The 25,261-nt window shown below is 40.2% G+C and overlaps 3 protein-coding genes across 8 annotated transcripts; all 3 read left to right on the forward strand.

The window, feature by feature from the left end:
• The first annotated feature begins 2,650 nt into the window (after positions 1 to 2,650).
• LOC131877411 (gamma-aminobutyric acid receptor subunit gamma-1-like) lies at positions 2,651 to 6,603 on the forward strand. 2 transcript variants are annotated; one of them, XM_059223058.1, is made up of 8 exons: positions 2,651 to 3,297; positions 3,362 to 3,429; positions 4,823 to 5,040; positions 5,108 to 5,190; positions 5,267 to 5,389; positions 5,458 to 5,659; positions 5,826 to 6,111; positions 6,186 to 6,603. In XM_059223058.1, exons 1-8 carry the CDS (start codon positions 2,970 to 2,972, stop codon positions 6,384 to 6,386), a joined length of 1,509 nt encoding a protein of 502 aa, XP_059079041.1. In that variant the 5' UTR covers positions 2,651 to 2,969; the 3' UTR covers positions 6,387 to 6,603. The 2 variants fall into 2 exon arrangements, with proteins under 2 accessions (XP_059079041.1, XP_059079042.1); XM_059223059.1 differs by lacking the exon at positions 3,362 to 3,429 and having other exon boundaries at positions 2,652 to 3,297.
• A 1,061-nt stretch (positions 6,604 to 7,664) lies between these two features.
• LOC131877413 (glucosamine-6-phosphate isomerase-like) lies at positions 7,665 to 10,105 on the forward strand. 2 transcript variants are annotated; one of them, XM_059223066.1, is made up of 5 exons: positions 7,665 to 7,842; positions 7,909 to 8,195; positions 8,606 to 8,812; positions 8,880 to 9,029; positions 9,764 to 10,105. In XM_059223066.1, exons 2-5 carry the CDS (start codon positions 7,911 to 7,913, stop codon positions 9,992 to 9,994), a joined length of 873 nt encoding a protein of 290 aa, XP_059079049.1. In that variant the 5' UTR covers positions 7,665 to 7,842; positions 7,909 to 7,910; the 3' UTR covers positions 9,995 to 10,105. The 2 variants fall into 2 exon arrangements, with proteins under 2 accessions (XP_059079049.1, XP_059079048.1); XM_059223065.1 differs by having other exon boundaries at positions 7,666 to 7,842; positions 7,901 to 8,195.
• Positions 10,106 to 10,730: 625 nt separating this feature from the next.
• LOC131877412 (ELMO domain-containing protein 2-like) lies at positions 10,731 to 15,954 on the forward strand. 4 transcript variants are annotated; one of them, XM_059223060.1, is made up of 7 exons: positions 10,731 to 10,908; positions 10,976 to 11,712; positions 11,806 to 11,977; positions 12,043 to 12,306; positions 13,790 to 13,858; positions 13,958 to 13,996; positions 15,243 to 15,954. In XM_059223060.1, exons 2-7 carry the CDS (start codon positions 11,544 to 11,546, stop codon positions 15,535 to 15,537), a joined length of 1,008 nt encoding a protein of 335 aa, XP_059079043.1. In that variant the 5' UTR covers positions 10,731 to 10,908; positions 10,976 to 11,543; the 3' UTR covers positions 15,538 to 15,954. The 4 variants fall into 4 exon arrangements, with proteins under 4 accessions (XP_059079043.1, XP_059079044.1, XP_059079046.1 ...); XM_059223062.1 differs by having other exon boundaries at positions 10,766 to 10,882; positions 10,942 to 11,712; XM_059223061.1 differs by having other exon boundaries at positions 10,731 to 11,712.
• The last annotated feature ends 9,307 nt before the right edge of the window (positions 15,955 to 25,261 follow it).

Raw genomic sequence — 25,261 nt, forward strand, 5'->3', positions numbered from 1 at the left:
TTGTTCACGCTGCCTATTTAGGTTTAAGGTTAGGTTAGTGTAACCACTTAGATTACTTCTATGAAAAAATGGAAATCAAAGTGATTATATTTTTCGGTATAAAAAATACCCTGCTTACATAACTGCATACCTTATTAAGCTTGCAAAGAACGAAGGATTACTAGCCTTTTGCAACAATTTTGAACAATATAATCCACTTCTGCCTTTTTCCATTGCGATATTCTCCAAACTGCATTTGGGTGGTTTAACTCTACCGGTGCCACTCCTCTGCAGTAATTGAAGGTCTCGTTGGTTAAGCGCAGGCGAGTTTTTTTACCGCTCGTACCTCTGGGTTTAGGCTTAGACGTTACCCAGAATGAGCATCCGCTCAGCGCTTTGGCCAGTGTTTTTCATACCCGTTAACGTTCAACCCTCAAACTCCGAGTTACAAGCTTTAAAAAAACAGATCCCAGAAATCATTGGTTAAGCTTGGCAATCTCACAGGCATCATCATGACTATTGATCCAAAAGAACAATGAATTAAGAGGATGGTACCAGAGTTTTTGATTTTCTGATAAACTCTTATCAATCGAGAAAACGAGAAAAGGAAATATGATGCCTGTCAAATGGTGGGGAATTCCATAGAATTAAAAGCACAGTCTACTGTACATCCTTCAATAGAGTCTCCAATGAATGTCAAAATGACTGCAATGGGCGCCAATAGTGACATGAAAAGGGAAAAATGATTGCAGTTCTTAAGAGTAATTGTGCCTAAAAAGAGATTTGATTTTGCCATAATTAGGCCCCATCCTTTGTGAGAACTTGGCTGAGTCATGAACGCCTGGAATCTGGACGGGGACGCTAAGGTTGAAAAATTTGAGCCAAACTTTTCAATTAAAATAAGAAAACATGCCAATCTTAATTTGCAGATTATTCCCATGGTAGTTCTTGCTCAAGATGGTTCAATCCGTGTCTTCTGGGGGTTTTCTTTTGACAAAAATATTGGCTTTGTATAAATATACAGGGCCGATCAGGTAAATTTACGCAATTTTCAACAACACACAAATCGACGAAATGAGAAGGTAGACATCTTGAAATACCTTGAGGTTAAGGCTGGTAGACCTACGTAAGTCTTTAGTTATTTTCAAATAGTTCACAAACAATGAGTGCCATTCATGAAACAGGGAAGTTGGAATGTGACCCTCGATCCGGCTTGCGCGGGACATCCAGCCACTACCTTGATCATACTTGCTTCTGAAGCATCACAAGGAAATGGTTTAGAACGTGTACAACAGCTGGAAGGTGAATGCCAAAGTCACGGGGAAGTTCAAGGCCCCCCCCTCCCAGTTAGCATCGATCACACCAATCCCATACCTTGCCCAGAGGAGACACGTTACCCGGAGCATTAGTTTTAGTTCCTCTGCAAGCAGGCCATCTCTGAGATCTTGGAGAAGGCCAATTACACAGGGTAGTGATTGCGTTCAAGTCCAACAATGCGTTACTTCACATATCAAAGAAAGACCATGCAGGCTAAAGCTCCTCTGTAAGACAACTGTGTAGAATTTTGGGAACCTCAAACCTGGCCCTCCAACTCACCTGTTGGAGATTTCGGAGAAGGAGGTGTTCTCGACCTGCCCCAACAACGTCATGGCCTTGAAGGCCTCTATTGTGAAGCTTCAGAAGCTTGATCAACGGAGTGGCTGGACGTCAAACGCAAGCTGTATTTCACGTTATCCCCATCAAGATCTTTTGAATCTGGAATTTCGATTTTTTTTTCTCAATTTTTTTTTGTTCTATTCGAAACCCTTAACGTGTGAAACATTTTTACTAACAATAAAAAAAAATAGATCCAAATAACCCCTGTACCCTGTATATTCCTCATCTGTTTCACCTCTTTTTTTACTAAACGTTCAAAAACGGTGTAAAACATTGAATTAGCAGTTTTAAGCCCTTTTTCTGCAAAAGTGACGATAGCGGTAACGGTAACGCGTTACTTTTTTTGGTAACGGTTCATGCCCAGTTTATATGTCCTCATTCCAATTCCGTTGGGCTAAAAAACCTAATTCAGAGGGACATACATCTTCCTCTAGCTTTAGTATGTTGTGCAAAATTTCCCAGCCGTCCGTGTTTCCATGACTGAAGGCACAAGTTTCTAACGGAAACTTTTTTATCAGCTTCAAAATTTCAAGTACTGCATTTCCATTATGACTTTTAGTGTATTGGTTGCAATTCTTCAACAACCATTAGTCGACAATAGGAAAAGATCTAAGTTTTAGATGTAAAATAATAAAATAATATTTACTCCAGAGCAATGCAAATCATTTAGTACTATTACTCTATACATATTCTAAAAGAGGCTAAATATTTGGAAAATACTTTTCAAAATATTAAGTTGAATGCTTTCAAAGATATTTTTTTTTTTTATAAAACATAACTTGACTTGTTGGGAAAAAATCCCAAGCATCGGCTAAAAAACGTAAAAAAATTAAAAAAAAATGGCAACGAAATTCGCTACTCCAAATTAAGAATGCATGCATAGATGTTTAAAGCATACTGCATGGGGTAGATGATTACTTGAGTCCCGTGGATTGGAGTCTGAAACTCTAATCAGTTCATCTCCCAACGCCACAAATGTCCCCATAACTCGTACCTTCGTAGTGGAATCGTTTAAATTGAGGCTGAGCTGATATTGTCATCTGGGATTTTAACTCGATACATACAAAAGAACAAGATTGAGTCACAGCCTTGATACGGTAGGCTCAGTTTAGCAAAGCGTTCAGTAAGTGGACTTGTTGGAAGAGATTTAAACGACAGCTCGTTGTTGGCTTATTTTGATCGAATGAAATGGTTCGGACGAGTACGCCTCTCCTACTTAATTCAAATTTCATCTGAATAGAATTTACATTCTCAGTTCCCCTTCGTTCGAGCACCTATACACCAACATCTGTGTGCCTGACTACATCGTTGAACTGAATTTCCTCTCGTTCAGCATGTCAAAATACTTTTGTTTTGTGTTATTATTGGTCTTGTTGTTGAGATCCCGATTGATCCAAAGTGAGCCTCTTAATCCGGACAATGCAACCTTCGCCCGTGAAGGCAAAGGTCAAATAAATAATTTGACTAGCCTTGGCATGGCTCTACAAAAGTTTGTGAATCGTTTTGAGGAAGTCGAAATGCAACAGAATCGTATTTTGGACAAGGCTGTTCGATCCCTTGACCGAGATAGTGGAGGTGCTGATGGAAATAGGCTTCCATCCGTAATTCACCTTTTGCCAGATGATTACGACAAACGACAGTTTCCACCTCAAAAAGACGATGGTAAGTTTAGATTTGAACGAAAAGAATATCAGAAATGAAGCATATCTGTCTTTTTTTTTGCTAGACACACCAAATGAGATCTCAATCACTATGGATATTTATAGTATCCCTCAGCTGGATGAGAAAAAAGAAGTAAGGCTTAAAATTTTGTCACATATTAGAGCGCGATAAGCTAGTTATTCCACGAACTTCTAGAATTTTGGATTGCGAACGAGCTTCCCGTCAAATTGGCCTGCTCTTGGTCAGAGCAACTTTGAGCAATATTTCGAAAAAGTTTATGTGGCTGACCAAGAGCAGACCGAAAATTTGAATTTACCGTAGTGTTTGCTACATAACTTTGGACATATATCCTAAGTTCCCTAAGCTTTGATTACGGCTTAAATTTGGACAATTTAATATATTCAACAAGATCTTTTGGCCGTATGAAGTGCTTATTTGGAATAAAATTTTTGCGTAGTTCAATTTGCTTCAAAATTATGGCTAACTTTCAAGATTGACTTGAAAATAAACCGTCAAGTTATTTGAGAGTTAAGCAGAGAACTTTATCTATGAAAAAGAACTCTCTCTTTTCGTTTCTAACATAGGACCAACTGCAGAATAGCAATTGACCTCCAACAATTAGACCTTACGCTAAACCTGTTCAGGAATCATTGGGAGAAGAAATTGACATTTTAGTACATTTTTCATGTACATAGGTGAAAGCCTGCTACCAATCAGAATATGTTCTGTATTTATTGCACCTACTCTTTGTGTTTACGCCATGCAGTGGGGCTTTGCCTTGTCAAAGGCCTAGAAGTCAGACTTGTGCCTACTAATAACCGTAAATTTAGAAGAGTGACATTTTGTGTCGACTGCCAACCGGCTTCCGTATAAATATTAGACGTTAAGTTTGGCAGCATCAAAGATGCAGGTGAGCCTATCCAACAACCAACGACTTTTTATAACTAATGATGAAGCATATTGCAGTAACTCTACTCACTTTTTCTAGGCCTCTTTATAGAGGACCATTTCAAGTCCACTGGAAAGTTTCATTGTAGACATTGCGCCATTTAACAAGTATTAGAGAGAGTATCAAAAATATGAACCCCTCTATCCGTTCCTCCGTTGCCACAATGTTAACAATTGTGAGTCCGGCAAAAGGTCAAAAAAATCAAAGGACTTGCCCCAGTACTAATAAGAACTCCACGGTTACAATGTACTGTAAGTGTAATGAAACTAACGATAATGGGTACCATCATCTGCTTAGGGGGATACATTTTGTGTTGGATTGGACAAGTGGATAAGGAGGCCATCATCATTCTGCTTTCTGTTTTACTTGATTAGACTAAGATTTGTAATTGTAGCTCCGGCAAGGACACTGAAGCTAGACATGATACCCATATTTTCCAGATAAGCAATGCCAGTTCTGACATGAGGACTGACAAGAGCTTGCGCGAATCCTTTAAAAACCTTGAAAAATATTTGCCCTACGTTTGTTAAAAAGCCGACGGAGTAAATTTATGTGATGGCTTATTTTCTTATTCAGGAAATCATGTTGGAAGTGCGTCTGTCGCATTATTGGTACGATTCAAGACTTGAGGCCGATTTTAAAAAACCAATTGAATTGGTACCCGAGGCAATCGGAGAATTCTGGTCCCCAGACAGCTATTTCCACCACGCCAAAGACTCCAAAACTGTTAATCTGATTCGGAAGCCGGCTAGTTTGAGAATTACGCCGGATAAAATGATTAAATACACCATGATGTAAGGATGACACCCCTCCCAGTCTCTTAACTGTTTCATACTCCTTACCATTTTGGGGGGAATATAGGACAATGGTCACAATTGGCTGCCCAATGTCGTTCCACATCTATCCAATGGATCAACAAACATGCAGGCTTGAGCTGCAAAGCTGTAAGCCCAATACAAGCGATATTTTCAGACACCTCAATCATGGAAAAAAATCTCATAATCGAATTATTGTCTTTAGTTGGATACAGCTTACAATACAACAACTATACGTGGAGACGAAAACCTTTCCTGAAGCGCGATACAGTACTGGATAATCATAATGTCAAGATAGCACATTACGAGTTCACGTACACGAGTGATGGTAATTCTCATCCAACCACGTTCTAGGATTTCCCCTAACCATCTTACTCTCATTTTATGAGGTTTCAGGTATCAAATACCCGGGTTTGGGCATTCGAATCGAACTCAGAAGGTACCTTGGGTACCACATAACGCAAACCTACATCCCAAGCGTTATCTACGTGGCAGTGGCTTGGTTGTCGTTCGTGGTTCCCAGTGATGTTGTTCCTGGGCGAATGGTTCTGTGTGTGACGACTTTGCTCACCCTAACCTCGATGTTTAATTCCGTCAGGTATGATCTAAAACCATAGAGCGAGAGATATTCTTTCTATTGTCTGTTATCCTTAGAGGGATGGACAACGAGACTTCCGATCCCATGAAAAGGAATTCCAGGTTTCCAAGTTGGTCAGCCACATTAAACTCATGATCGCCTTCATATATGTGAAAAATCTTTTCAGAAACATTACACCGCAAGCTTCGTATATGAAAGCTATCGATCTGTGGGTATTTGTTTGCATCTTATTCGTATTCTCGTCGTTGGCTGAGTATGGATTAATCCTGCATCTAACCAGTCGGTCAGCTTGGCAAAAAAGAATGGACGCCCACATCCGTGGAAAAACGGGCAAAGCCAGTCTCAAAACGATTTCTCCGGCTCAACTATTGTCGGTTACCATGCACAAGGAGAAACGTCTGGGTGAATCCTTGCATCCCGATTTCATTTCTCCACGAGGAGGCTCTGGCCAGGTTCGTGTTTAAAATAGAAGAAAGTGGCTTGCTTATCAAGGTTAACAACTCGGCAAGATTTTGCCGTCTTGCAGGATGGGCGACAAGCCAATTGTACTATTTCAACGCCTTCACCATTGGCTCCAAGGGACCCAGCTTTACCCTCGGATAAAGAACGATGGGCCTACACTATCGAATGGACGGTCAAAATCATTTACCCTTTGGCTTTTGCTATTTTCAACGCTGCTTATTGGACCATTTACTTGCGACACTACAGCTCTGAGCCTGAAGTTTGAGAATGAAGATTTAAACACGATGAGTGGGAATTAAATCATGAAATGCAGAATGCGACACCAATTGACAGTGTAATTATGATGACTCCATTACGTATAGCGTACTTGCTCCCATCGTTTGACTCACTGAGGATTCCAGTTTGTGGTTTCCATGATAACTGTCTTGCCACTAAAACATATATATGGAAGTTTCCAGAAATACAGTCGCTTTGAGGCATTTCAACGAAGGCCCGTGCCTCGGCTGACCTATTGATCAGGAGTACACACCACATTACTCAAAAGAAATGAAGTAATACATATGCTTACGATGGGTAAACCTACCATCACGAAACATTTAGAATATTTCAAGAGAAAGCGAAGAATTGTTGCCTTCCGTGATAAAATTTATATCCCTTTTTGTGGGTTTGGTTTGTTTTCCCACGGGCTATTCAAACCCAAACAGGGGAAGTTATCCCCAGTGTTATTAAAATGAAAGGTGATATTTCTTCATTTTTACCCATTAATCTTTATATGATTTTTGGTCTGCCAACAAATTTGACTTGGTAGACCGAGCTAGCCTTTGATTGAAGGGTTAATCTGGAATGCTGTATAAAATTTTGTTCAAGTCTGACATGAAAGATGCTACCTGATCAACAATGCTTAAGGATTCCCTTAGAATATTAAAGGGAAGTAAGTTAAACAATGATGGTGTCCGAGAAAAAAAGGGAGAGATGCGTCCAATCAAGTCTTCAGGTTATGTACAGGGCAACTAGAACGAAATAAGTCATGCCTGAAATTAAATTCAAATCAAAATGCAGATTTAAGGCATTCCTGTCTGGTATTCCAATGCAATCTACCAAATGCAATTAAAGGCAGCAATGTCAAAGGGGGTATGAAATATCACTTTTTAATCGCTTTCAATGTGAATATCTATGTGTCTTTGTGCCTTTTGATCCTTGATTCGCGTCTTTTTCAATTGCTTTGACATTTAAGGAGCTCGAGGCAATAAAAATTGGGTCACTCTGATGTAATAGAATTCAAATGTACTGTCTAACGCAGTTATCTTTTATTGTCAAGGTATTCTGCAGGAAGCCCCATTTTTTTGGGGGGGGGGAACTGGATCAAAGGTATTCAGGAATCGAATTCTTTTGTAAGATCAAAGCTTATTCAACTAAATAACTGCAATTTTCATTGGTATTAGATTCGGTCGAGGCACTTCTGACCGTCCTCTTCCAGTGGGTCCACACCTCGTAGGTTGTTGATATATTTTCTATGTTGTCCCTGTCTCGGTCCTCACGAGCGAACGGAGTGGTTCGTCTGGAAAACAAGTGTCTGTAGGATGCCGTAAGTACGTAGAACTACGTAGAACTAACGCATTAGCTGAGATCGACTCGCCAGTCTTCCGGAGGTCATCGATCGGCATCAGCTGAGTGGAGTTCGAAAAGTTGATTCCCTCTTAAAAGTCAAACTTAAGGCAAAGGTAAGAGAAGAAATAATAATGGTATCTCAGTTCAGTTGACGCTAACGTTGATTTGTAGAACTTCAGCAATGCGTTTAATCATTTTGGAGGATGACGATGGTGTGGGAGATTGGTCTGCCAAATACGTGGTCAAAAGGATCAACGAATTTAAGCCCACCAAGGATAGATACTTTGTGCTGGGTCTACCCACGGGTGGAACCCCACTGAAGATGTACAAGGCCCTTATCCAACACTACAAAGCCGGCAAAGTATCATTCAAATACGTCAAAACGTTCAACATGGACGAATACGTGGGCTTGCCACGAGATCATCCCGAGAGTTATCATCATTACATGTTCAATAGTTTCTTCAAGGTATGCATAGCTCTCACTACTTCTGATATATGTACAAGCGTTATATATCAAAGAAAAAAGAATGCAATTCAACTAGGGTAGATCTTAAATTATAATAAACAGCATCTAAAACGCCTGACTTGACATGCTAAAATTATAACTTTTTTGAATTCAACATTTTTGTGTCTGAAACTACATTATACTCATGTTTGTCATTCATTGCAGAATTGACAGCAAGTGAAAGCGGCTTTTGAAATATCAAACGTGCCTAATTATCATTCCTACTCAGTTTTGATATCATCTCTTTCAATAATGAATCCCCGCCAACTTTTTGTTGTCTAGCATTTCCATTTCCACTTCAAATTCATTCATAGGCAAGTCCTGCCACAACTCCTGCCGATGATCCTTAAAATCTAACCCTATAATTTCAGCACATTGATATTGCCCCAGGAAATGTGAACATTTTGGATGGCAACGCCCCGGATCTGGCGCAAGAATGCCTCGATTACGAGCAAAAAATCGAAGAAGCTGGTGGAATCGAATTGTTTATCGGTGGAATCGGACCTGACGGTCACATTGCTTTCAATGAGCCAGGATCTTCGTTGGTGTCTAAGACGAGGGTCAAAACTCTTAACCAAGTATTTTGGCATTCACCTGGCTTTTAGTTCAGCACAAGCATGATCTAAAACGTGTTTGAATTTCTAGGAAACCATTCTGGCTAATGCTAGGTTTTTTGGCGGAGATATGAACTTGGTCCCGAAGCAAGCTTTGACGGTTGGTGTTGGGACGGTCATGGCCGCCAAAGAAGTCATGGTTCTCATCACGGGAGCACACAAGGCTTTGGCACTTTCTAAGGTACGAATAATCACTTCATTTCATTGATTTCTAGTATTTTCCAGAGCATTTTCAAACAATGTAAAGTTGTGTGGGAAAGGGCGCCGCTCGCAGTTTTGAGTTTACCCCCCGGAATCAATGTATGTAGAGACAAGCTGTTTCAAAAGTCATTGTCGCAGGCGAAGGATTTCGGAGCAAGCCCGTTTCATTTTCTTGCAGAAATTAGACTACAGCTCTATAACTCATTCAAAACGGTAGTAAAAACTGAGGGCCATTTGTCGCAGTCATGACTTGGTTGGGCCAGGAACCCTTTTTCAGCCTCATTCAACAAGAGTGCAATGCACAACGGTCAGAGCAGAGAAGAGGCGCATAGTCAAGACCCGACTCTCTTCTGACCAACATTTTACGAGCTGGTCCTGAAGAAACGTCGGAGATCCTTTTCGTGCCTTTGTTTTAAAGATTGTCTGATACATTTTCATGTTGCGGTTCGAGAATCTGCGTGGCTACCGCACTGTGCCGTTTATTGTGCGCTTCTCAAAACAGATCTCCCTCATATCTCTGCAAATTTGCACTGCATTCAGTATGAAGCGGAGGAAAATGTAACCAGCCAATGAATAGCGTTTGTCATAGTCATGAACAATAATAAGTGCAGTCGGTTCTCGTAAAAGAAATGGAAGTTGTGTAGAGGTCTTTCTCCCTTGCTGTAATCGATTCGCCGACAATTAATATTTTAATGGTAACAATACTATCTTCAGGCTATCGAAGAGGGGATCAACCATATGTGGACCGTTTCTGCCTTGCAACAACACCCGAGGACCATCATGGTTTGTGACGAGCCGGCAACGTTGGAACTCCGAGTAAAAACCGTAAAATATTTCAAGTCTTTGTGGGAGGTTCATCAAGATTTAACCAAGGAGGATGATACGGCCTCGACGGTGTACAGCGAGTACCAGATTGAAAGAAAAATCAGTCAATCGAACGAATAGCTCTCGTTGACCCACAAGTTATTCCCATGATTGCAATCGTGGTTTTGCTGACAATGTGTGTACTGATTCTGGATTGTTGTCGAATAACATGATTCCGTTGCGACAGTTTGATACGATTTGTCCGCCAACCATAGAGGTCGTTTGATTGTGCAGGATTTTGCCAATGCAGCATGCAATGAGCGTTTTCTTTACAGGGAAGTTCAAGAAATTCTCTGGGCTGGTGGGAAAGCGTGGGAGGACAAAGGCTCATTGGCCGCTTCAAGATCAAACGGCCCTTAAAACAGTTCCAGGGGAAGCTTGGTTGTTGCCTTGAAGTTGTTTCTATTTTAAGACCTCGTCCGCGACATAGAGAGACAGAATAAGATTAGGAGGGGAAAGAGGATTGTATCAGACCGTGCCTTAACGTTTCGTTCGCAGACCACAACCTTGAAATACCATGGTAACCATGGGGTGGAGATGTCGATCAAATATCTTGCCCTGATTTCTAGACCCCTTGACAACGAACATGGAGTTTCCTTACGGTCTCTTTCTTCGGCTCTTGCATATTAAACTCAATGTCAGTCTGAAATGGGTTCAACCCTGGTCGGGTTGCTGGCGGTGGTGTTAGCAGAGGAAGTCGTAACAACCGAGGACTCGGCGCAGTGGCGATAGTCGTCTCTGGCCAGCTTGAAGTGAGTTCTAACTCAGATTTCCTGGCTGGGTCACAGACTTCACAGACTCCACAGCCAGCAACAAAATGAGTGAACGGCACAGTACATTTGTGATCACACAACTAGTAGTAGTAGAATATCCTCCATCAACGACTCCTGCAACGCATTGGTCCGCGCTTTCATTGCCAATGAACTCGTGCAGCTGAAAAAAGCGACCCCCAAGCATGGAGTAAACCCAGTAAACCCTTCAAATGCTTCTCTTAAGTATGTATCCTTTAATCAATGGGCTTGTTCCAGGCGCCAATTCGACCGCCACCGTTCATGTTTTCAGTGGGCTCGCTCGCTCGACGTATGTTCCACGTCAGTCAAATTCTGAGTGCCGGTGCCCAATGCCAGTTCCAGTTCTCCTTGTGGCCTTAGCTAGTTCCTGACCCATCAAACCAGGCGTGGGAGGTAGTCTCCCTTGAGCAGATTCAGGGCGCAGGCCCTCAGTTTGGACGTGTTATCGCCACTTGTCGTGTCGCTGAAGGCGTGGGTTCAGAAAGGCCAAACGCGCTCTCCGAGTCTCCGAGTCTCCGAGGACAGGGAGAGGGAGTTCCTCCTCGCTCTCGTTCGCATCTGTTCCGTCCATGACGACACGGTTCCAATGAAAACTGGGAGCAGTGTGAGAGAGGAGAAAACCGTTCCAGAGGCTTCAGAAGGATGCGGCTAGATGGGTTGTTGTGGTTGGGACAGAAAGACAATTCACAATAGACAATTGTTCTTGAGTTGTGCTTCTCGTGAAAGCCACAATCCCTTCTACACGAGTTGGCATACATGTAGTGAAAAAAGTAGTGACAAACCAGCTGATCCGTTGGTGATTTCCAATCCATGGGGTCTAGCAGGATCTCTTGACATGAATGCAAACTAGGCCAATCACGATGGATTTCATCCACGAATTGATCTCGTACTTTTATTGGTACTTCCGTCCAATCATCAAAGGCTTCTTACGCCTTACCACTCGCCTTTGTGAACTTCAGCGGATTTGCTACGGAGAGCCCAAGGGTGGGCCTCGAACTTGTGGTGTAGGTACGTGCTTAAAGTTGACATTTACAATGTGTGATCCAAAATCTCATAATCGCATTTCTGGATTTGAAAATCAATTTGATTTTTTTGTTTTAGAAAACTCGATGATCCTGAGTCGTGATCCAGACATAGTCAAAGTGATTAAGAGCCTCGATGAACAAATCTCCGTAGGTGCCTTCAAATCCACGCAAACAGAGAAAGAAGTTTTAGTAAATGCGGTGAACACTATTCTTGTGACCAAAAGAATTAAAAGGGATCTCCACCGACAGTGAGTTTCTACTAGATCGGTCCATGGGCAGCCTTTTTGATCAGCCAATTTCTATATCGTCTTAGATTTGAGGTGTCGTTACGTCATTGTCTTCGCCAAATTTGGGGCTACAAGCAACTGGTTCAAGAGGTGGAAAAGCTTCGTTCCGAAGGGTTTGACTCTGAAAATTTGGAGCACGAGCGCACCCTTCTACAACTTTGGGCGCTCCTTCAGCCCGGTATTCCATTGACCACCCGGAAGACGAAGCAATGGCAAAACATTGGATTTCAAGGCGAGGATCCAAAGACAGATTTTAGAGGCATGGGTACTCTAGGTCTGGAAAATCTCATGTAAGTCGCCGAATTTCATTTATTTAGACATTTGTAAAGCTCCATTTTTCAATTATTTTCAATTCAATGCAACAAAGGTACACTTGTGAGAGAGAAAAAGCGTTCAGTTCGTTGAAAATTTAGGCTGTTGATTGTAGTTGATGTGCAATATCTCACCTTGTCCCATTTTTGTATTCTAAATACAAGCCCTGGTTATAAATGCCTTGAAGTGAACTCATTTTAACCGAGGGAACACGTCACGATAACGCAAGAAAATGTTACTCAAGTGGGCCTTCAGGCTTTTGCAAGATTACTTGGACCTTAGCCATCTTCTTTTTTATCGTCCCACGAGTTGGTCTCAATTATCTCCCTTCTCATAAAGTGCTTCTGGTTCCCCCTGTTCAGCAAGATACGTATGAAAACCTACGTAGACTAAAAATAAATATGAGACTTGCCCCCAAAAATGTCGTTTTGGCGAAATTGGGATCAACAAAGCACTACTGCAATCAAATACAACTTTCGACAAGAACTCATAAAGTTGTGCTATTTTTGTTTAGCCACTTCCTTCCTTGTAAAAAAGAAAACTGTTTTGATTGAGATTGTTTGCATGGACTCCATGGTACCTACCTCATCGGCAATCTGACTTATTTCTACCCTCGACCTCACAATGGTGAAACAGTCGGCAATGGTAACCCAATGATGGTCAACCCGTCCCAATCCAGTTACCGTACCTCCAATCCCCACTTGAGGTTTATTCGTGCTTAAGATTGCAATCAAGAGGGATTTTCTCAACCCGAAGAGAGAAAGACACGGGAAGCAAAGGCAGTGCCTTTAGTCTTTACTGCTAGATTCAAAGCGTCAAACATTTCTCTAAACTAAGTCCAAACACGTGTTATGTTTAGCTCCTCTTTTGTTTTTCAAATCTTGTCGGTCAAGTGTTTCTACCGCTAAGAATATCCTTATGTTGTATGGTTTTCCTTTTATTTGGGTTTCTCGTGCCTCTTCTATGCTTGATTGACGGCTGGAGGTCTATTGGAACAACGTTGGCTGTATTGGGTTCTTATTGGATCTGTGTCGATTTGTAGCCTGAAGCTTTTTGACCTCGGAGGAGGCAAACTTGGTTCAATATTCTGGTCAGGAATCGCCGCATAAAGCCATGTCGACTCATCGCACCGTTTGGAGAGAAAGACCGATTTTCACTTTGGCCGAGAAACCGTCTTACAGTCATGACATCAAGAGCCTTTGGAGGATTCTGGTGGCATTGTCTGTCCCGAATCGTCGATCCAAATAAACTGAACGTGGACAAAAGCTTGACGAAGTTCTGGGAAAAGGCCTCCCATTTCCATTCTTAGGGCTTGATAAATGTGCAGAATGAGATGGCCTGGAATTTTTGAGGCTAGCTTTGAACGTCAACCGTTCGTGAAAAATTTTCAAGAATGTCTGCAGAGGAAAGATCAAAGAGAACCAAGCGTCATTACCTGTCTACGTCTTGGCTTTCTTTCAGATATTTTGCTCGCGAATACAATTCCACCGCCAAACACATATTATCGCACTCCCATCATCCCAAGCATGGGTAAGTGGTGACCTATGTTTTGAATTCCGAAATAATAAAATCTTAAAACTTGTTAGGGAGTACCAACAAAAATCCACTGAAAACCATTCATTTTTGCAGTTTTTATACCTCAATTGACACCTTTACGCCTTCTGTGAGGTAAGATTATACAGAGGGAAAATGTTGAAAGCAATCCACGTACGGTAGAATTTCGGCCTTGCTTTTATTCGTCAAAATAAAATTGCTTGATCGTTTTCACGTGTAGAACGCTTCGCCGCATGGTTCGATCTGATCTAGCATGATTGATGTGTCTCTCCTCTCCGTTTTTATCCCTCTCTACCTCCCTCTCCCTCTAAACCTTTATATGGTTCTTCATATAGTAGTAGAGGGGTTCGAGCCCACATTTTCCTGGAAATTGAATAAAACAGGAGAGCCTTCAAAGACCACCATTACTTCTTACCCCTTTTTGTTCTTTTTTGCGTGAATTTTTGTTGGTGCTTCTCAAGAAAAAAAATCACGCCTGGTTTGAAAAAATAGATAATACCTATAGAAAATCATAACCATGAATTGGGGTAAGTTTGAAATCAGGAAACCAAGAGAAACTGTGCAAAAAAAAGCACATGATGTACTTTAACTACACTTTTAAGTTTTTAAGGCAATCCTTTATTATTGCATTCGGTTTTAGGGCACATTGCCCTATAATCTAAAGAAGATTGAATTTGTAATTCACTAGTTATGGGGGTACAACGCCATTGAATTTACTTACCTCTTCCAACCAAACAATGGTACACAAAAACCATGCCAAGATTATTTATGCTAAATTTCGCCTATTTCACGGCAATGTACTTTAAGACTCAAAGAAAAAAGTACAACCCAAAAAGGTTATCGCATAAAATTGGATTTCAAAGTATATCACCCACTCTTTATACATATACATTAGACATAAACATTCTAACACACCTAAGTTTTTCCTCATGGTTACTGGTTCTGAAAAACGCTCCCAAACATGATTATGATTTTCTTGAGACAAGCTTTAGTTTGAACCAAACCTGTGTTCTCAGCTCATCCCTCATATCTTTGTCTATATCAAGAGTCAGTCTCAAAAGTGTCCATTTTTTCAATCGTAACCTGTCAAATTTGATCCTGATACTATCGATGTGCAATTCATTTCTTTGTTGAGGCAATATTCTGACTGATAAATCGATTTCCAGCTTGAAACCTCAAAAGTAATGCTTTAAAACCGGCAGACCGGCAATTTTAGGCCAAATGCGTAACGCTTTCTCAATAGCTCGATTCCCAAGTGCGAATCGTTCTAACAAAATTGGAAATACCATATTGGCTTGATCACCTTGCCTCTATTTCACTGTGCCATGCATTGAAAAACAAACATATTGGTCAATTTCAGATATTCGTTTGCTATTGTGGGCATTAACCTGACACATATGGCTTACCGTCTCCTGAATGAAGGATGTGCCAAAAGCCACATGTTCAATGTGACCGATGCCAAAGCCACCTTGGATCATTTCCATCATCTTTACTCGTATCTTTTTGTCGAGTTTGACAAGTTTTGGTTAAGTGAAAAGCCCAGAGACATCATGGAGTTCAACCGAATTCGTGATCTTTTTGAAAACAATGTGAGAACTCTTCTTGCGGAGCCCACCACTTGTCTGAAGATCCATATTGCTGTGGAGAACGTTTAATAACATTTCTTTGTTTGCTTCAATGCTATCACTATCATCATATCAGCCATAACTAATTCTTCCTTCCTTCATTGTGTTAATTTGTGGCAGTACTGGGGCGGAAGAATTTTGCATTCTGCTGTAAATTCGCTTCCCTACTCTTATCTCAAATTGGCCGTGGAGTTGACCTGGGTCGAAACTTGAGATTGACGGTCTATCTGAATGTGCTTATAAAAACTTAAGGTTAACAGATCTACAGGTCGGTGCACCATTTACGACATATGTCAATGTATTGGCGTGCGGTTTTATATCTAAGACAAACAATCAGCTAAGACATCAATATCCAGTTGCTTCCCTGACGGACTTTGGATACTAAGCGAATTAGTGATCAACCCCAAATTTAGCCTTGCTCATCAAATAAAGTGAACAAACGCCAAATTGATGTTTTTTTCAGTTGGCCGTACTAGATTGGCTAAACATGACTATTCCTCGAAGAAACTTACGTTTAAAGAAAGGTTTTGATTGGAAGGAGGAGAGCTGAAATAAGTGAACAATGGAAGCTTGCAGAATAATGAGATTCACCATTTCATCTAAATTGTTTCAAAACCACACATAAATTGCTTACAAAATACAGATCGGCACTAAGAGCGCTGATTGTACTAGTTTTTCTTATTTGGACCGCTACTAAGCCCTCCAGCTCAAACTTGTACAACCATCAGCAATCACCCTAAAACTAGAAACATTGGGCCATGAACCAATGGAATTTTGACGGGGACGCTAAAGCCGAGAATCAACATCTTAAATTTCTGGTTTAATAAAATTTCACTGTATCACTAATCTGGCTTTCCTCGATGAATTAGGGAGCCCTCAACGTGGCCAAATGTATCTCTTAGGCGCTAGATTTTTCTCTCTTCACTCTTTTTTTTTACATCTGGCCAAGGATGCAGATGCAGATGCCAGATGTTTGATTATTGAGTCAGGAAGGTGATATATACTGATGTGATCTAATAAATAATCACGGGAGGTTGCGACTAGGGCTACCAATTTGCATTTTCAGTGGCATGTGGCATTGCTAGCGGAATATTGGAAACATAGGTCACAAAAAGTAACCCTATAACTATGTCTCGACTTTTTTCTCGCACCATATCTGATAACGTGCGCAAGATACGAAGAAAACCACGCAACCCAAATTTCTCTGAAATACATCTAACTTGAAAGCGCAGCGTCCACCCTCAGCATGTTGGCAAAGCTAAATTTGAATTCAAAATGGCATAATGCACAGTATATTTCAACCTTCAACACCGGTGAATTCTAAGTATATGGACTGTGAATACCCTTTCAACCACATAGATTGCTCTTGGTTAGGGTGAGTGTGGGTCACTTTTCGAAATGTAGTAATAAACTATGGAATTTAGTTCTCTAGAAGTGTTTACACCGTTAAATTCTAAATAGATGGACTGTGAATGTCCTTTCAGCTACATAGCCTGCTCTTTGTTAGAGTGACTTTGAGCCACTTTTCGAAATGTAGAAATGAATTATCAAACTTTATTTGCCTCTGTAAAAGGCATATTATTTTACCTTACTTGTTACTAGAGCCGATCGTTTCAGAGTACCAGTGTACCTGATTGAGAGCAGACCAAAGATTTCAATCTTCTTATTTGGTAATTGCTGCGTAACCTCATTCTCATCTCCTTAGTACCCAAAGCTTGGTGTTGGTCTCAAATTTGACCAATTTGATCTATTTGACTAGATCTTGTGATTCTGTGAAATTGTGTTATGTGATATGCTATATTGAATGGGGGGTGGGGGCATTTGTAATATTCCCTCACCGTTGCAGCGCCCATCTCTAGAAGGCTGGAATTAACAAAACTTGTCAAAATAATTACTTGGGGGCAAAAAGGTTATTTTTGTGAGTTGCGAAATCAAGGGGGAAGAATCATTTACCTTGGCAGCTTGTCAATACAAAATCGAGGAAAATAGAAGTTTTGGTGATTTTAATGGCATCTTGCGATCACTAGCAGTTCTGGTAAGAGAAAAAAGTCTGAGTATAAAAAAAATATAACTATGGCCTTCTCCGAGTAATTCAGCTCCCTTGGTCTATTTCTAGTGTCACCGAATGGCTCTCTAGTAGAAGAGTACGAGCATGAAAGGTGACCCCTGACGGGCGCAGCCTCGAAGATCCAAGAAGCTGAATTTCATAACAATAGAAAATAATCTGAATCATTTTTAGGTGACAATGTGTGCTCTAATCCTGCCGACGACTATTTTCAAAAGGAGAGGCAATGTCATGTAGATTCTTGCTCCAGTGATTTTTTCTTGCGTTTTTTGTTTGAATTTGGAGCAATTCAAGAAGTATATTCAGATATCGACGGAAAGTTCTAGTAAAACACCCAACTTCAACCGGCGTTAAGTAAACATGGCAGGATTCGGTTGTTGGACGAAAACTAGCACATTCAAATATGATTCAATAACATCAAATATACGTAAACTATGACTTGGGCAGTTTTCTCAAAAGCTCAGTGCTAAGTATTTACATGTAAGGACATGTATTTCCCACTATAGGGGATGTCAAGTAAAGGAAATTCAAGGAAAAATGTGGTCCGGCTCCCTGATTTTGGGCATTTTGGGGAGAGAGAACTAAGACAAACATCACAGTCAACTCGTACCATTCGCCCATTGAATTTTTAATAATCAAGTGATTTTGAGGCAGTTGTGTTACAAAACCCTACTAAATGAGCATATTTGGTGTTAATCACTGAACGCACTATCAAATTGGCTCAATACCACAATGGTAATTGCCCAGACAAGCATGTAAAATGGAATAAATGTTAACATCCAATGCATGCACAGTGCGGTTTGACTGGGCATGTTTGTCTTTGAGTTTACTCCATGGAATAACGTCAGTTGTCCATGAACGCGTTTACTTGACTAGCCCTATTCATTCCTATCCTCCAATCTATATTCATCACTATTTCCAACACCTTCACGCATAAAACCTGCCTAACCGGTTATTTCCTTCTATGTACTCGCTACTACGGAGAAGCTCCCCGACGGACACAATAGCTTGCTTTTCACTTTTCCTACTTGCCTCATCCCGCCATTTTTACCTCAATAAAGTTCATCGTTAAATAATAGTTCATCGTCTCTACATTCCTTAACATTACATTTACTTGACCAATCAGACCAATCTGACCAATCCAAATGGCCTCACTTGAAATTCATTTTTGAAGTTGGGAGATTTACTTGGCTTTCCGTCGATATCTCAATATACTTCTTGAATTGCACCAAATTCAAACGAAAAACAAGAAAAAACAACAGCGGAGTAAGAATTTAAATGGCATTGCCTCTCCTTTTGAAAAAGGTCGTCAGCAGATAGAAGTCAGATTTGCAGCATTGCGTTGAACGAAATCATTAATAAGTCCAATGCCGAACCTCTTTAATCAGTCTTGCCGACAATGCCAAATTGGCCTGGAGTGAAGTTCAACCAGGAAATGATATTTTTGAGTTTGGAAGTATATCAGGGTCAGTAAATACTTGTGTAATGATTAAACTCTTTATTTTGCAATACATGGTACAAGCAAGAATCTAACTTCAAAAAATGTTTCTTTGTCTCAAAGGACATTTGAATATTAATCTGACATTAAAAAACGAAGAATCCAGTCTCAAATGATGTGCATGGAACCAAGTCAGTTTTGCCACAATGTGGTAAGTTTATGAAACGGCCAAATGAGCATTTGTTAATCAAAATTGATCTAATTCAAGAATTAACTCAGGTCAGTCAAGAATTTCTTACTCATTCACATGGAGGAAAAAAGTTCATTGCTCAAAATGTCACGATTGAAAGCCATTACAGGACATTAAAATGTCCCCAGTCATTCCTGGACATACCTCACATGTAAAAAAAGACATAAAGATAAACTTTTTGATGTAGAAGCATGCAAAGGGACATAAATGTCACGTGAAACTGTGGGTGAATGGTGTCTGGAGTCATAAAAAATGTCAAAAAATGAAAATATAAATGTGCACGCAAAGTTTTACCCATTTTGTTGTACAATAAGGCTTAAAATAGTACGATTGTTTGTGTCTGACTACAAACAACTAGCGCAACTTTCTTGACAGTTGTTTAGAGACACTGGTTTCTCCACAATTGAATGTTTTCCCCAACCTTCCCAAATTTGCATTCCCCACAAACTTGTGGAGCATGAAACGAGCATAATTAAGGCATTTCAACAAAGTGAAGCAAAAAATCCATGAGAAGAATCACCTAGTGAGATACCCTACCATTGGTACAGGCAACTGGTCACGCATTCTGACAATAATCTGTATTTTGCCTGCAAACTAAATTAGGTATCTGGTCACCTTCCTTCAAGTCCTCAGGCAAACTCCCTTTGACGCAAGGGCAAAAAAATAAGAATTTTTTGACTTTTTTCGATCAAAACTGAGCGACTTTACTTTTCCAGATCAACATCTAATGAATGAAGAATAATTGCTTTGCATGAAATAGTCACTTTTTTGTTACAAACTCCATTTGACAAAGAAATTATGAGTAAGAAAGTTGAAACTGACCCTGATCCTTATGTAGGTGACATAAGAAAGAATTCCTCTTACAAAATCATCTACACCTTGAGTAATGCAAAGAAGACCACCAGACTGTTTTTACCTCTGCCTGTCCCGTTTTAGACTGAGCTGATTACATAGGAATGGATTGAGAGTAAAGGTAATGAAACTATGTTAGACTGTTATTTGCATTGGTGAAACAAGCCAAGCTTAAATCTCTGTTTGTAAAATGTAACAAGCACAACCCACTATCAGTGTGAATTTGTTTCAATGAACTTTTTCTTACTTCACAAACTTAGAATAATGTTATAGCGTATCAAAAATCATTTAACATCACTAGATGAGCAAACATGTCTAAAGACACCCCTCTTTGGAACAAGAAAAACAAACCCCCATTTCAGCCCACAAGGCTTTTTTGGACGTCTGCTATGCGCACATGGATGGAACAGAATATGCAATCTTCAACTTCAATAATGATCCATAATAAAAGCACAAACTATTGGCCACTCTGTTCCTTTTTGCTTGTGACTGGCTTGGCTTGGTCTTGTTATTTTGGAAGCCACAAAGGTGGGGCTTCATGAAAAATCTCAGGGTAGTTAAAAACGAGTGCCAATTCTTTGGTTTCATGACCACAATTTGTAACTTTGTTTTTAATTGAAAAATACGTTTTCACCTTTGCACATCTAACCTTGGTATATGCCTAAAAAGGAAGGCTTATTGGTTTACAAGTATGGTGAGGATTGAATGAAAGCTTTCATCTAACGCAATGCTACATTTTCATACTCACGCAACTAAAGCACCAAAATCATACTCAAAAAATCCGTTTGATCGCAAAATACTCTGGGCAGGAAGGAAAAAATCATTCATACCAGTATATAAATTTCAAACCAATGTCCTCAGATGTGATGTGTACTGAAAACGTGATGTCAGAATACTAAATACTCCAAATTGCCCCTTTGATGAATTTCGCAGGTGGTCGATGCTTTTTTTCATATAGTAATCATTTCTTAAACAAAAATGTGTTGTTAAGAGAAGATTTCATCTAATAACACTTCACTAAAGAATTGGGCAAGAGCAAAACTAGACACCCTTGGAAAAAAAATTAAGCTACCGCCCGATATACAGGGTGGATTTTATAAGGTGTTACAGAATTTACTTTGGATATACAGTCAATATATGGCTGAACCATTTACTTTCAAAATTGGTGCCCCAATTGCCAGCGGTATTCTCTTTGCATCGAAACCATAGCGACAGTTGTTGAACAACAGCTTTCGAAGGAGGAAAGCCAATGTGAGCAAGCCATTTTTTAGGACAGTACCGAGCGTGACAGCTGTGAGGCTGGTAGTGGGTGCTTTCAGTAAATATTTTTGGCCAACAGCGGCCAATTTGACTAATCTTTTTTATGCTGGAAAGGAAGTTAATTGATGGGGCTAAATTCGGGATCTGGTGTATCTAGAGCCATTTTCAAAGAGGCAATGCATGCTTCTGTTTGTATTACCTTATCCACCCTATATATACCGTGATGCGCCGGTCTTTTTCCAATTATACTTTTTGGGAAGAGCATAGAAAAGTGTCCTGGAGTAGTTAGATGATTCCCCTGATGAGGGCACTTCTCTGGATTTTGTACATTAACAATGAAAAATACAACTTTGCAAGCGGTATTTTTCAACCTACAAAGTTTGATGGCATTGCTAAATAAGCTGTTTTTCTTTGAAAACATGTTGTTAAGTTTCCTTTGATGGTCTTTGAAGGTTCTTTTGTTATCATGCCTGGCCTTGAAATCAAGCTTTGTTGCCCTACAAGTTTAAGGTTGGTGCCAGGCAGCTCTGGTCCAAAAAGAACAAGCTCTTGTTATATGGACAAGTAAATTTGCCAAGGCTCAATGTTTTAGCCTTAAAGCCAAACATAAAAATAAACCCTTAAGTTGAAAGCAAACTTTGGCATTGTTGTAATGCCGTTTTCTATTATTCAGCGGTTTCCGATTTTCTATTTTACGCAGTTTCCACACTTTAGGACAGTACCAAGCGTGACAGCTGTGAGGCTGGTAGTGGGTGCTTTCAGTAAATTTCACTTTGATGTTAATCAGTGAACGCACCACAATGCTAATTGCCTGGACAAGTATGTAAAATGGAAAAAAATGTCAAAATCCAATGCATGCACAGTGCGGTTTGGCTGGGCATGTTGTCTTTGATTTTACTCCATGGAATAACGTCAGTTGTCCATGAACGCGTTTACTTGACTAGCCCTATAGATCAGTCTTCTCCATTACTTTAAACAGGATTCAGATTCTCTGCAGAGGGCACCTCTGTTAAAATGGACTGAGTGCTACAAAAAATAATGAAGATTAATCTATATCACATGAAATAAAGATCGGAAAAATAACTTGTTTTGCCATCAAGGGTAAATTTGTATGTAACCAGTTTTCCTTTCTATAGCAACTCTTCACCTTAGCTTGTGTTCAGACAAATACTTGCATTCAAATCTCTAGATTTGTGGCTTGACCTCAAAACAATATATTATTCGCATCTTTACGCATGGCTAACAAGCAAAAACGACATCCAATCGTCAGATCAAGGTTCCACACCTCAGACCCTCGTCACCATTGAGCCACCACCAGCGAAGAAAACACGCCCGTCGCGAACCACCACGACCACGACTCGAACCACCCGCTCTGAAGCACAGGGTCGAGACGCCGCACAATCTACCAGCAAAGGTAAAAGTGCAACCGGCCGCAGAAAATCAAGTCAGAGAGAGGCACCACCATCTCAATCTGAAGATCGCGAACAATCAGAAGATGAAGCACCTTCAAGCCCACAACCATCACATGGCGACATTGAAGACCTCATTTTCCACCAAATCCTCACCGGACGCAAACTGCCCGACTATCAGGTGCGCTTTGCCCTACGTGAAAATCCAGTCCCCGACACTGATATTCGAATGGCACTATTGACTGAATTCACCGCACCTCCGCTGACGATAATTACTGATGGACACAACACCAACACCTATCATGGTCCATTCTGGAAATCACACGTTCTAGACATTGGCAATCCAATTGATAGCCTCGATAATATTGACAGATGTATCTCATCCGATTATGTAAGAATGCAATCCGTTCGTTCAAAATTGTAAATACTCATACTATCGTTAATTAAAATAAACACTTTTCTGCTCGCACGCCGAGCCGCATCTCCGTAGCACGGTTGAAGGAAGTAACAAAATAAACTCGATTATTGAAAATTCAATGGGCGAATGGTGCGAGTTAGCTGTGATTTTACTTGGGGGCAAAAAGGTTAGTATTTTGTGCAGTTTGGCGAATCAAGGGCAGCACTATCATTACCTTGGCAGTTTGTCAATACAGACAATCGACGTGAAAATGAGAGATTTTTGTGATTTTAATGCTTTGCGATCACTAGCAGTTCTGGTAAGAGAAAAAAGTCTTGAGTATAAAAAAATATAACTATGGCCTTCTCCGAGTAATTCAGCTCCTTGGTCTATTTTAGTGTCACCGAATGGCTCTCTAGTAGAAGAGTACGAGCATGAAAGGTGACCCCTGACGGCGCAGCCCGAAGATCCAGAAGCTGAATTTCATAACAATAGAAAATAATCTGAATCATTTTTAGGTGACAATGTGTGCTCTAATCCTGCCGACGACTATTTTCAAAAAGGAAGCAATGTCATGTAGATCTTGCTCCAGGGATTTTTTCTTGCGTTTTTTTTGAATTTGGAGCAATTCAAGAAGTATATTCAGATATCGACGGAAAGTTCTAGTATTAAAACACCCAACTTCAACCGGTCGTTAAGTAACATGGCAGGTTCGTTGTTGGACGAAAACTAGCACATTCAAATATGATTCAATAACATCAAATATACGTAAACTATGACTTGGGAGTTTTCTCAAAAGTCAGTGCTAAGTATTTACATGTAAGGACATGTAATTTCCCACATAGGGAGTCAAGTAAAGGAAAATTCAAGGAAAAAATGTGGGTCCGGCTCCCTGATTTTGGGCATTTTGGGGAGAGAGAACTGAAGATAAACATCACAGTCAACTCGTAACCATTCGCCCATTGAATTTTTAATAATCAAGTGATTTTGAGCGAGTTGTGTTACAAAACCCTACTAAATGAGCATATTGTGTTAATCACTGAACGCACTATCAAATTGGCTCAATACCACAATGGTAATGCCCAGACAAGATGTAAAATGGAATAAATGTTAACATCCAATGCATGCACAGTGCGGTTTGACTGGGCATGTTTGTCTTTGAGTTTACTCATGGAATAACGTCAGTTGTCTATGACGGCGTTACTTGACTAGCCCTCATTCATTCCTATCTCCAATCTATATTCATCACTATTTCCAACACCTCACCATAAAACCTGCCTAACCGGTTATTTCCTTCTATGTACTCGCTACTACGGAGAAGCTCCCCGACGGACACAATAGCTTGCTTTTCACTTTCCTACTGCCTCATCCCGCCATTTTTACCCTCAATAAAGTTCATCGTTTAAATAATAGTTCATCGTCTCTACATTCCTTAACATTACATTTACTTGACCAATCAGACCATCTTGACCAATCCAAATGGCCTCACTTGAAATTCATTTTTGAAGTTGGGAGATTTACTTGACTTTCCGCGATATCTCAATATACTTCTTGAATTGCAGCCAAATTCAAACGAAAACACAAAAAAAAACAACAGGCGAGTAAGAATTTAAATGGCATTGCCTCTCCTTTTGAAAAAGTCGTCAGCAGGATAAGAGGTCAGATTTGCAGCATTGCGTTGAACGAAACATTAATAAGTCCAATGCCGAACCTCTTTAATCAGTCTTGCGACAATGCCAAATTGGCCTGGAGTGAAGTTAACCAGAAATTGATATTTTTGAGTTTGGAAGTATATCAGGGTCAGTAAATACTTGTGTAATGATTAAACTCTTTATTTTGCAATACATGGTACAAGCAAGAATCTAACTTCAAAAAATGTTTCTTTGTCTCAAAGGACATTTGAATATTAATCTGACATTAAAAAACGAAGAATCCAGTCTCAATGATGTGCATGGAACCAGCAGTTTTGCCACAATGTGGTAAGTTTATGAAACGCCAAATGAGCATTTGTTAATCAAAATTGATCTAATTCAAGAATTAACTCAGGTCAGTCAAGAATTTCTTACTCATTCACATGGAGGAA

This window comes from Tigriopus californicus, chromosome 3 (assembly GCF_007210705.1).
Source record: "Tigriopus californicus strain San Diego chromosome 3, Tcal_SD_v2.1, whole genome shotgun sequence".
Taxonomy (NCBI): Eukaryota; Metazoa; Arthropoda; class Copepoda; order Harpacticoida; family Harpacticidae; genus Tigriopus; species Tigriopus californicus.

Excerpts from the sequence above, each read along its gene's own strand:
- LOC131877411 (XM_059223058.1), top strand. The coding sequence starts at position 2,970 with ATGTCAAAATACTTTTGTTTTGTGTTATTATTGGTCTTGTTGTTGAGA. Across the intron at positions 5,390-5,457 it reads GTTCACGTACACGAGTGATG|GTATCAAATACCCGGGTTTG; the intron begins GTAATTCTCATC and ends ATGAGGTTTCAG. Across the intron at positions 6,112-6,185 it reads CACGAGGAGGCTCTGGCCAG|GATGGGCGACAAGCCAATTG; the intron begins GTTCGTGTTTAA and ends GCCGTCTTGCAG.
- LOC131877413 (XM_059223066.1), top strand. The coding sequence starts at position 7,911 with ATGCGTTTAATCATTTTGGAGGATGACGATGGTGTGGGAGATTGGTCT. Across the intron at positions 8,196-8,605 it reads TGTTCAATAGTTTCTTCAAG|CACATTGATATTGCCCCAGG; the intron begins GTATGCATAGCT and ends CTATAATTTCAG. Across the intron at positions 8,813-8,879 it reads GGGTCAAAACTCTTAACCAA|GAAACCATTCTGGCTAATGC; the intron begins GTATTTTGGCAT and ends TTGAATTTCTAG.
- LOC131877412 (XM_059223061.1), top strand. The coding sequence starts at position 11,544 with ATGCAAACTAGGCCAATCACGATGGATTTCATCCACGAATTGATCTCG. Across the intron at positions 11,713-11,805 it reads GCCTCGAACTTGTGGTGTAG|AAAACTCGATGATCCTGAGT; the intron begins GTACGTGCTTAA and ends TTTTTGTTTTAG. Across the intron at positions 11,978-12,042 it reads AAAAGGGATCTCCACCGACA|ATTTGAGGTGTCGTTACGTC; the intron begins GTGAGTTTCTAC and ends ATATCGTCTTAG.